This window comes from Sesamum indicum, linkage group LG7 (genome assembly GCF_026168435.1).
Source record: "Sesamum indicum cultivar Baizhima isolate 11 linkage group LG7, ASM2616843v1, whole genome shotgun sequence".
In the NCBI taxonomy this organism is placed as follows: domain Eukaryota; kingdom Viridiplantae; phylum Streptophyta; class Magnoliopsida; order Lamiales; family Pedaliaceae; genus Sesamum; species Sesamum indicum.
The window spans coordinates 13,838,059-13,849,374 of record NC_142663.1 but is presented as its reverse complement, the minus strand read 5'-3'; the positions used below and the strand labels follow the sequence as shown (position 1 = coordinate 13,849,374).

At 36.5% G+C, this 11,316-nt stretch overlaps 2 protein-coding genes and 1 long non-coding RNA gene across 4 annotated transcripts; 1 reads left to right on the top strand and 2 right to left on the bottom strand.

Annotated features, from left to right (window-relative positions):
- Positions 1-152: 152 nt before the first annotated feature.
- On the top strand, positions 153-3,510 carry LOC105166664 (uncharacterized). 2 transcript variants are annotated; one of them, XM_020695315.2, is made up of 7 exons: positions 153-297; positions 1,311-1,489; positions 1,796-1,936; positions 2,249-2,357; positions 2,813-2,924; positions 3,023-3,126; positions 3,266-3,510. In XM_020695315.2, the coding sequence occupies exons 2-6, from the start codon at positions 1,397-1,399 to the stop codon at positions 3,075-3,077; spliced, it is 510 nt and encodes a 169-aa protein (XP_020550974.1). In that variant the 5' UTR covers positions 153-297; positions 1,311-1,396; the 3' UTR covers positions 3,078-3,126; positions 3,266-3,510. The 2 variants fall into 2 exon arrangements, with proteins under 2 accessions (XP_020550974.1, XP_011084406.1); XM_011086104.3 differs by having other exon boundaries at positions 154-297; positions 2,813-2,874.
- Positions 3,511-3,777: 267 nt separating this feature from the next.
- On the bottom strand, positions 3,778-8,650 carry LOC105166665 (uncharacterized). Its single transcript, XM_011086105.3, has 7 exons — positions 8,019-8,650; positions 7,282-7,386; positions 6,994-7,089; positions 6,624-6,770; positions 6,096-6,156; positions 5,118-5,303; positions 3,778-4,877 (listed from the first exon to the last, which is right to left on the bottom strand). The coding sequence occupies exons 1-7, from the start codon at positions 8,097-8,099 to the stop codon at positions 3,982-3,984; spliced, it is 1,572 nt and encodes a 523-aa protein (XP_011084407.2). The 5' UTR covers positions 8,100-8,650; the 3' UTR covers positions 3,778-3,981.
- Positions 8,651-10,295: 1,645 nt separating this feature from the next.
- On the bottom strand, positions 10,296-11,209 carry LOC148787578 (uncharacterized). Its single transcript, XR_016066500.1, has 2 exons — positions 10,909-11,209; positions 10,296-10,709 (listed from the first exon to the last, which is right to left on the bottom strand). It is a non-coding gene; the product is annotated as an uncharacterized LOC148787578 (long non-coding RNA).
- Between the last annotated feature and the right edge of the window lie 107 nt (positions 11,210-11,316).

Genomic DNA, 11,316 nt, shown 5'->3' with positions numbered 1-11,316 from the left:
AAAAAATATGCAAAGAAAAATAGATGAGGAGTCTAAAAATAATTATTTATATGACTATATGTATATATGGAAAGACTCAAGTGAGAGTGTTTCGGACTCGGGTCGTAGAATTGACTGGATATCGGGTCAGAACCGAGGGCAGTGTCGGTATCCGGCCCGTAAATGAGAAAATTGGGGTTGACAAATGTCACAAATCTGGAAGACTCGAACAAATTTTTTGAAGGCAAAAAGCACGCGAACAGCTCGGGGAAGCTTTTCAATTCACTCTTTTCAGTACCCAACAACAAATAAGCAGAGGTATGGGTTCCAAGAATTTTTTTATTATTATTTTTTTCTGAATTATGCCTAATTACGTGGTTTGATTTGTCCGGAGTATGTTCTTGATCCGGCTGCTTCGATCGTTTTTTGTTGTTTGTGGATGACGGGATAAAATGGGTTTACTTAAATTTCTGATTTTTGGGATGTTTGAATGGTGGCTTAATTTGTTTTGGGTGTATTGGAGTTTGAGATCTTGATGATCATATGGTGATGGGAATTCATTTCATTTTCTCCTCCTTTTTTTCTGCTTTTCTTCGTTCGAGTTTTTAGGTGAGATTTGGATTTGTTTATTTTTAGATTTTTTATGAGTTAGTGGTTATTGAAGAAATGATGGGTTTCTGAGAATGAAATAAATGATGTGCGGTATTTAGGGTGAATGTAGGATTCTTTAGGAGCGAAAATTCATTTACAAAGGGTTCTCGTTCAGCATTTCACTCTGTATTTCCTTGAGGGTTTTAACACATTCAATAATTACTTATGATGATGAAACAAATCTAGGTGATCAATGCCTTTGGTGAAAGAGCGAGAATACAGATGCATAAGAAATTAGACATCAGTGTGGTATACTGTTTCAGCTAACAACCCATATACATGACAAGGTTGTTTTCCTGAAGTGTAAATTGTTGATATGTTTCTTACAAATCGATCGATGTTTATTGGATAGTTTGTGAATTATACAAGTAAACTAGATAGTTAGTTTTGCACACATGATATGTTTTTCATTTTGTTCTTCGTTTAGGTGCTACTGAAAAATTATGTATTGATTAGATGCTGAAGGGAGTACAGTTTCGATTCTGTCGTTGGAATATGCTGGTTACTCTGACAATAATGTTTTTAAGGGAGAATTGGTAGTAGTTCATGTACATGGGTTAGTTAGACAAACCACAAATATACTTTGCATGTTGACTGAATATATATTATGAGCAGTTAACTGTTACTAGTGCTCTTCATCTGTTTTTCTTACAAGTACTAATGGATTCTTTTTATGGCAGTTTATACAGTCGCAAGATATTGAATTCGTTGTCTCTCACAAAAGGCTTTGTAGAGGACGCAATCAGAAAATTAGAACTTTCAAGAGATGTTTTCATTGTTTTATGGACTCTGGAAATACATGTTCAGCAAGATGGAGTTTCATGTTCTTATTCTTGGAATCGACAAGGCTGGCAAAACAGTAATTTTCTCAATGACATACCTCTGTTCTGACTTTGCACGTTCATGTATTCCTTTTCAATTCTCATACTCAGCTCCATAATTCAAAGTAGAGAATATATGTTAGCAGTTAGATGACAACTGTAGTCATTTAGTGAAGACACTTCTTAAAATGACACTTCTCTCCAATTTGTTGGATCTAATAATTCGCGCCAGTGTTTTAAATCAAAAGCCGCACTACCTGTTATACACTAAAATGGTGCTATACACCTAAGCAAATTAACACCCAAATCATTGTTTAAGCTGATTCAAATTTGTGAATTTGTAGACGTTACTGGAGAAAGTGAAGTCACAGTACTCAATCTTGGAAGGCCTTCCTCCAGACCGAATTGTCCCAACCGTGGGACTCAATATTGGTCGTGTTGAAGTGTCAAACACAAAACTCGTATTCTGGGACCTGGGAGGTCAGGTTTGAAATGCACTCTTGCCTTCTTTTCTAATTGACAATAGTTCCCTTTGGTCTGTGCTGAAGTCATTTTGTTGTATCATCAAATTTTATGCCCTTACAATAATTTTGAGCCAAAAAGTTGTGCCTACCATGGCCCATCCTCTTTTTGGTATCTGATTTTAAGATTCTATGTTAATGTTGTTTCACTTCTTCAGCTCCTATGTTGTCATTGTAGTGAGTTTTGGTGGCAACTTGTGTCTCTTACAGGATTCAATCTTCATTCTGTTTAGTACACTTTGAGAAACTTTCGCTGACAGTAGATGCATATTTCAGGCTGGTCTTCGCTCCATTTGGGAAAAATATTATGAAGAGGCACATGCAGTGATTTATGTAATCGATGCTTCTTGTCCATCCCGTTTTGAAGATTCAAAATCTGCTCTTGGTAATTTTAAGGAAGAGAACACTCTTTTTAGTTTATTTTCAAGACTAAATTGATAAGTTGTAAAACATGGGCTTTCACAAGAATACACAAAAGATTTGGTCCTTTAAAAGAGAATAATTTTTTATCTGAATCAAATTAAGCTATACTCAACTAATTATATTACAAATATTATCGTATTTGTCATATAATCGACAACTCATTTAAAATTATCATTAGTTAGTAAATACAGTACACTCGTGATGTAATAAATATACATTTAATTTAGTCGAACTAAATTCGAGATAATATTTTTTTAGAAAGAAAAAAGGAAATTGAACTTGGACCAATTTGAGGATTGAAAAAAGCCTAAACCCATGTAGCAAAGGGTGGTCCAATTTTGCTTGTAAACTGCAAACTACTAAGTTCTTGTAACTGCCTTTGGTCCTTTTTAACCTGATTTTAGATCTTGTTTGCAGAAAAGGTTCTTCGGCATGAAGATTTACAAGGGGCTCCACTTTTGATATTAGCAAACAAGCAGGTACACCACTTCCTTCTGTCCCATCCAAGGATAGTCCTGACCAAAAGAAAGTGAGACATGTTGATTGAGGAAAATAACTACATGTACTCTTTTTACACTGCCAATATAACTTGAAGGGACGTAAGATTAATTGGTGTACTGTGTCCAGGATCTTGAAGATGCTGTATCAGTTGATGAACTTGCTCGGTATCTGGAGTTCATAAAATTGGATGAAAGAGTATATACATTTCAAGCTGTTTCAGCGATTGACGGGTAAGCATATGCTTTTATATGCATGTACTTTGGCAACAACTAAACCATTCATCTGTGGTAAAATGGTTTTGCTGTTCCAGCCCTCCAAGGTGGCAAGATTTGTTCAAATGAACATGATGAGTTTTGAATATTACTGCAGGCTGGGGATTAAAGAAAGTGTGAACTGGCTAGTAGATGCCATGGAGAGAAGTAAGAGAACAGATATGTTGAGACTTCGTGCAGGACCTGGTGTTGTCTAGAAGTGATGATACAAACGACGATTTTCTACTTTATCATAATTTTGTCTGCAAATATATTTGCATCTGTATAATTTTGACATTGGACTGATAGCAATTCAGTAGTTTCGCTATGGCAAAGCCAAGGTTCTTTATGTTCTTATGACAACGGAGACTTTATATTGTTCTCGATTAATAAAATTTAGAAATAATTACTCAGACAACCATGAAATCTAAATGTACTACAGAACTGAAAAAATCACACCGACAACCTTGTAGTTATATTTTATATTATAAATTTTCTCCAGGCAATTTTTCAAAATTAAATTAAATTAAAAAAAAAGAAGTTACTGTAACACATCCAAATCTTTTGGGGGTGTTGTATAATTATCGCAAAATTTTAGTTGTTACATGCATGCTAGAAGGCCAATGAAACTTAAGTTGAAAATAAGTTGTCTAAAAATTTAGAAGATCCAGATTCCACATTACAATTTCACAACGCTTGGGGAAGTGCAACTAGCTCCTGCAGAGAGTCACAAGATGACTTAAAAATCTAGCGTACAATTGCAGCCCAGAACTGGTTTTACACCAAGAGACCAAGATAAAACATCTGTCATAATTCCTAAGTAGGTAAACTTTCTTACAAACATTTCCCCTTTCGCCCTTCGACGCCACGGTGAAGGCTCATGTCGACGAAATCCTGTGAGCTACCATTCATAGGATGAGATAAAGAAGATTCTTTTACGCCCAGTTGCTGGTTCATTATAACATCAAATAGGCAAAATGAATAACTGGATGAGTAAGAGTTGTCTAGACTATTACAGCCACTTGCTCCTGATGAGCTCTGAGGCTGCTGTAATGAATTCTGAAAATGTGAACTATTCTCAAAAGGAATTTCACCGGTGAGCGTCTTAACGGCAAATTCAAAACAAGGGTCCGCCCAAATATCGACAGAAGGCAACAGAGAAGAGGAACCTGAAGTTTGATTAGGTGAAGCCAAAGAAGAAACTGGACTGTCATCAACTTTGTTCACTTCTTCAATAGGAACTGCACCGGTAAGAGTTTTGACTGCAAACTCGATGCATGGATCCATTAATAGATCATTCAAAGAGGAGTCAAGATTCGTTTCGTGCTTTCCATCTTCTTTAAAGTCTCCGGCAATGTCTTCACGCTCTTCAAGAACAGAAGCATGATCACCAAGCAGTAAATCAGCAGATTCTTTCTGCTTATTGTTGGTTGGAGTTTCTGTTCTGTCTTTCATGCGATGCTTGTTTGGTTCATAGGAATTACCAAAACTCCCAGAGGTGACAGTCTCTGCCTCACCGGACAGTGAAGCTTGTTCTGTAGCCTGTTTGCTGGTTTTTCTTTCCAGCAACTGATCAGCTTCTGGACGAGCAAGTCTTTTTGAGGACCTGCGAGGTAAGTCATTTGCCCATTTGCTGTTCGATTTCTTTCCCTTAGTTTGCTGCAACATGTTTTCATTATGTCGAGCTTCTGCCAGTGTATTATTATTATTAACTGCAGCACCTTGTGAGTCTGCAGAGTAGCACGGCAATACAAAAAATTGATTATTGATCAGATTTCATTTTGAATATCTATGTAAACACGGATCATATTGTAAATTTCACTTCTATCGGTTCACTATTAAGGAGGACATGATGGTTCACAACGGTAGGATTACACAAAATGTAGGATTAGGACAGCAGTGCAGAAAGCTAAAAGTGCATCAAATGATATTCACACACCAAGCCAGAAACTGGAACTTGATGGACGAACCTGATTGGAAGGAGTGATCATTGATGATATTATTTCTCAGTTTACTGTCAGCCAATCTCTTATTTCGGCTTGGTCTCCTTTCATGCTTTTTCTTTCCATTTTCTTGTGGCAGCTTATCCAGGAGATCCTCGGCCATGGAATCATCTTCTCTTGCTCGTTGCTCCACATAGTTGGCTTCTGCCACATCTGCATTTACCAAACCTTTTGAGCAGAAAATTGCAATTATAGCACAAGGACTACCATACATCAGCTCATCGGAACAAATATGCAGTCAACGCAAACATCTCATAAATGGATCCTCGTTTGTACTGAACTCTTGCTTATAGAAAATAAATCTGTTCATGGAATGATTATATATGGCATATATGTCTCCATCTATCTATTCTGTTTACCAGTTGCAGCACATCAGAAAGCTCGACATCTAGAATCACATTTTCCTTCTCTTTTCCAAATAATTATCTTTTGTGTAGTCTTATTGTTTACTGCAGCATGTTTTAGGCCCCCAGAAATTTCGAGTTCTAATTCCAAGAAAGATTGCAACTCAAACCCTGCAGAGTGTTATGGCAATCGGATAGTTGCAAAAAACTAGAAGAACGTAAATCTTGCTTAACATACAAATTCTTATCAAGGAACAACTGTTCAGCATCTATGAGTCTCTGTTCATTAAAATGTACACTCAAAACTAGAGTAGCAGAGAGAAGGAAAACCTTGATGTCATTGCTCTTCAAGATCTCTAGAGCAAATTCTGAAAGGTCCAACATATATATATATATGTGTGTGTGTGTGTGTCTGTGTGTGCGCGCGTGTGTGCGCTATATGTGTGTGTGTGTGTGTGTGTGCCCGCGCACCTATATTCTTTAGTGCATCCAGTGATAGTTATGGTCCAAGCTGCAAGTTTGGATTTCATGGATAAGAAGCATGTAATGGTGGACTACAATGTACGAGGATATGATGAGCCTGACTTTATGTTTTCATTACCATTGACAATTTTATCCACTTTCTTGTTGATTGACCTCTGTCCTTTAGCTCCAGCAATTGCCTAGTGATGATCCGAAAAAAATAAAGTTAGAGAACGTAAAGAATCCCTGAAATACAGATAGAAGTTACATATGAAATTGCATTAGAGCAAGCACCAATTATAAAGCACCCCTTTATATAACGTTGTGAAATTACCAAGGCATCTAAAGAGAGCATTTGTTTTACAAGCTTAAAGAATGGAGAAATATAGGAGTAGAATCAGTTTCAGCTGGAGGTACAGTTCAAAACTATGCATACATTGAAGTATATAGCAAGAATTATTGTTTGCCGTTAATGGAGTCAAAGATCTAGTAATTCTGCTGCTTCCCTCTATAGTTAGATGACGCTTGTGCTAATTTTACCAATTCAAGTTTTTAAGATTAGCCAACTAGTCATTAAATAAAGCAGACTTACAAAGTAACTTGATAAAGCAAAGGAGTGAATTTGAAAAAGAAAAGCGAAAGAAAACAACAACACAAAGATACTAACAGATTTCAAATTTTCTCCCAACTCCTCACTGGCGTGACCTTGATTATCAACCTTCGACTCGTCTTTTCCTGAATCCGTACTTTCAAGGAACCGGAAAACTTCTTGCATAGAGCGGAAGTGACGTCCACTAACAGGATCGATGTAGTACTGCAGGAACCACAGACTTATACATTTGGGAGAAAGCACAGGAGGAAAAAGAAAGAAAAACTGACTTTGAGCCAAGAATAGAATACAATCATTATGCAGGAAAAGGAGACAATAGAACAAGCAGTTTCAGCAGATTGATGTAATCTTCGAGTAAAGCAAAATATGATCGGATGTAATCATATCGTAATGAAATGAGAATAAACAACAACTAAGGATTCAGTACCGGATCTCTCCTGGTTTTGCCACCCTTCCTTTTGGTCCTGATCTCCTTAATCCAACCTGGAGGTAATTTTTCTGCAACAGTCTTTTTGATGCCGATCTACAATGTTGCAATAATAAAGAAGAACCGTTTTGTCACAGGAAAACAGTTTTATAGATGCTTTTGAGATGGGTTCCATTTGAAAAACACAATGGAAAGATGTACTTCACAAATAAGAAATAGCAGAAATTAATTTAAGGCTAAACTAATACGTCCAACGAACATCTATAGAATAGTTCATATGGTGTCTACCTCATTCAGCTGCTTGAGTTTCTGATCTTTACCAGCATTCTTGAGGTACCGAAGCACCTCCAGCTTGGAGTTGAATTTGAGGCCGTTTAATGGATTGATATAATACTAACACAAATCCAAAGAGACTGATCAGAAAGAATGCGGGTAAATTCGATATGAGTGCAACTGTTGGCTCCAAAATTTTGGAAAACCAATTTATTGCTATATTCAAGTATGAGGTACTTTATACAATGAGATTCAATGAGTAACTTGTAAGGTTTCTGTCAAATAGAGTTGAGAAAGACAAGATTTTCATGGTATTTTCTGTCAAAGCAAAGACGTTTTTGCATATCGCCATTTTTGCCTCTGCCAGAACTTGAAAAAGAATAAACACAGACCTAACAATGCTACCTTAAGATGAGCATCCATAACCTCAAATACTTTCCTAAAGCAGAACCACAACATAGTATTTCATTCATAAACAAAAAAACTCAGCCTTTTCTTATCCTTCCCCACAAAGACTAGATTTTGATCTATCATTTAAAGTATTTACCAACATGCAGACAAGAATCCCAAACAAGCATGCGCATAGGTTACTTCCCTTGCTACTCCATTCACTAGAGTAAATCACAGATGAACCACAAATTCTTTCAATATAGACCAACCATAGAGTTATATAAATCTCAATCTGAAACAAACAGTCAAGAAAATTGAAGTGCAGACAACTTCCCAAAGTAGAGCAGTTTTAATTAATTTACCTTATCTTTTCTCCCAAAACTCCGATTTTTTACACAAACTTTCCAATCCACGGGCAGCCACGCCGGGTGTTCACCACCCATTTCAAGAAACACTCCAGTAGAAAATAATCTTCAGCAACAAACGAAATCCAGTCGAGGAGAAGGAAAAGATTCAAGAAAAAACAAATAAACACACACACCCTTTTCAATCACAAACAATTTTTTCCTAGTTTTCACACTCCATTTCTCTCATTTCACATGCCTTCAAAGAAAACGAAGAGTAAAGAAAGCAAGGGTTTTGGTAAAGAAAATAAGAAGACAGAAGCTTGTGAATGCTAGAGTACAGGGAGTTAATGGGGTGGTGGAAAATGGTGGGGAGAATCAGACAAAGTGCATTCAGAATCACTTTTCTGGTTTTGAATTTCAAGAAAAACCCCAAAATGGATCCCAGAGCCAAGTGGGATTGGATAAAATCTAGAAAATACTGAATGGTACTTTTCAAGAATTCATTAGGAGTGGTTTCTCTTTGTTCTTTCCCCTCCTTTTGGGGTCTATTTCAATCCTTTTTGACCAGAACCCACATGTGATATTTCACTGTTTTGAGGTTTTGCAGTTTAGTTAGGTATTTTCACCTACACTTCAACCAAAAAAAAGAAACGAAATTTATACTGAGAAAATTTAAAAAAAGATGATCATAATGGGATAATGCAAACAGCTTCTTTAGACTTTTAACCAATGGGGTCCAGGAGAAGATGATGCCCTCTCATGATTTTGCAGTCACCAATTTCTCAGTGATTCATTAATGGACCACTTTAACTAAGCAAGTTAACTTTTTTCCACTTTTCTTCTGCAGCCCTGTGGAGGAAGTGGAGGAGTTGGTGAAAAAAAGCCCTTCCTCATTCTTCCTCACCACGATGACTGTGAGTTTCAAGAGATCATATGCTTTTGTTTCGATAAAATTCGCGTATTAGACTATACATAGGAAGATGGGATCATCTCATATATGAATTTTGAAACTGACCAAGAATTTTCCCTTTTTTTTGATGATTTAAAATAGTTTTCTGGATCTGCCTGGAGAGAAGCCCTGGATGGATCCAGGATGTCAGCTGTATCAGCTTCAATTTAGTAAGACAGAAAAAGCTAAAATGTCAAATGGATGACAAATGTTATGTGATAACAACCTGGTATGAATAAAACAAATGAACAAAGAATACAAGAACAACTCATTTTCAATCAAACATTACATACTTTCGTCCTAGAGCACATCATGTATACTACAACCTATGACGTATATATTTCACAAAGTTGACTATCACATCGATTTTCAGGTTTGCAAAATCAGTTGTGGAGTGGATTTGGGCCGCAGGGAACGAGCCTTTTCGACACTACATGCAATTTCTTGCCCTTGTTCTCCTTCCAACCTGAATACTGAGGAATTGTGGAGAAGTACCGGAGAAAAGTGGAATAGAATTTAGCTCTTATTCTTGCTTCATTTGCAGCATGACTGATGTGCCTGCAGCTGGACAGATGAACCTCTGCTGAAACAATTATGAACATGATAAACAAGAAACGGGTTGCCTGAATTCTCATATCGGGATGAATTTATAAGAAAATCTTGCGAAAGACACAAACTATGAATTGCCAGTTAATGCTAATTGTTAGGTGGTGATGAGGTTTGAGCCATATTTATAGCGAAAGAAAGCTTGTTTTTGGACTAAGTGCAAAAAGTCATACATAAGATCAGAAGCAACTTCTCTACGCGTGACACAATTAAGTATTGGAAATACTTCAAGAGAAATGGTTCCACGACGTATGCGTCATATAGTGACTTTGCATTTTGCTTAAACAATTAGTTGACTTCTTGTTTTTCCTTGGTTATTCAATAGCTTCAAAATGTACCTGGACTATGAACTTGATTGGTTTTTTCAAGTTAAATGCAACCTTATAGAAACTATTTTAAGAAATTATTCGTTTTGAATTTCTAGCCAGATATATCAAAGCTATTGAGAGGTAGATCTTGCAAATTGTGGTTAGCCATCATAATGGGGAATCAAATTAAGAGGTAAGACTTTTAACAGATACTGAAAGCAAACTAAAAAATTTTAAGTGTTTTTCTTTTTCTATTGTTGGTCAACCCTTAACCAAGATGTCATTTTGCAGGCTGTCCCATAAATTATATGTAACCTTGTAATGCAAACTTCCTAAGTATACAACGAAGTTAGACATTTGAACAAATCAACCTGGGAGAATCTAGTCCGCAATGTAATAGTGGATCAACAAAACCTGGAAATGTTGGAGGAAATGAAATTTAAACATGCATTTGTCATTACTTCACTTCAGTGTAGATGAAGCAAATTTCATTACAAAAAATTGCATAAATGGCAACCGGGTGCCAGTAAACAATGAAAACTGGTACAAATGCCATCATGTTTGAGATCCATCACAAAGCAAGTAACTCTATACTTATAAAGCTTCTTGGGCAATGATAGTATCCATTCCTCAAAACAAACTGGATTCTGATGTCTGAATCAGTTGTGGAGAGGATTAGGCCCTTGAGGGACGAGCCCTTGGACTACAACATGCAGTTTCCTGTGCTTGTGTTTCTCTGAATCTGCATACTGAGGAACTGCAGAAAAGTGCTTCAGGAAAAAGGAGTTGAACCTGGCCCGTATTCTTAGTTCAGACTCTTCACTTGCAGGACCACTGATGTGCCTGCAGTTGGATATAGGAGTCAGAACCAGAAGAATTATGAATATCGTAAACACGTTGGAAGCAGTTGGAATTCTCATATCTGACATTAATGGAGAAGAAAATCTATAGCAATACTTTTCAAAGGGAAAAGACCAGAATTCTGTTGTAGATGTAGGTATAGTCAGGTTTGAAATCTCTTTATAATGGAATTTGAGCATACCTAAGATACAAGATTATAACAAACCTCTCTGATTACAGCTCACAAGTAACCTTATCAACAATTATGGTGTCCCAAACGTGCTTTCGTGTTGCAAAGTCTTCAGGAAATATCGTAAACAAACAGTTGACATTTTGTTTCCTTGAACCACTAAACTTGTGACCTTTGTTAGAAAAACTACAACAAATATCAAGATACAAATGGTGAAAAACCATGAAAAAAATAGACTAATAATATGTATGTGATTTATTTCATGGCGCTGGCTTTTTGTATTTGTTATGACATTTCTTACATGAAAACAACTCTAAAATAATTCCTTTCCCGGAGAAATAATGGTATAATATGTAATGTTCTTCAAAGCTTTTACTCTATCATCCGGTTGCTTTTTAGTTTATCCAAATCGTGGCATGC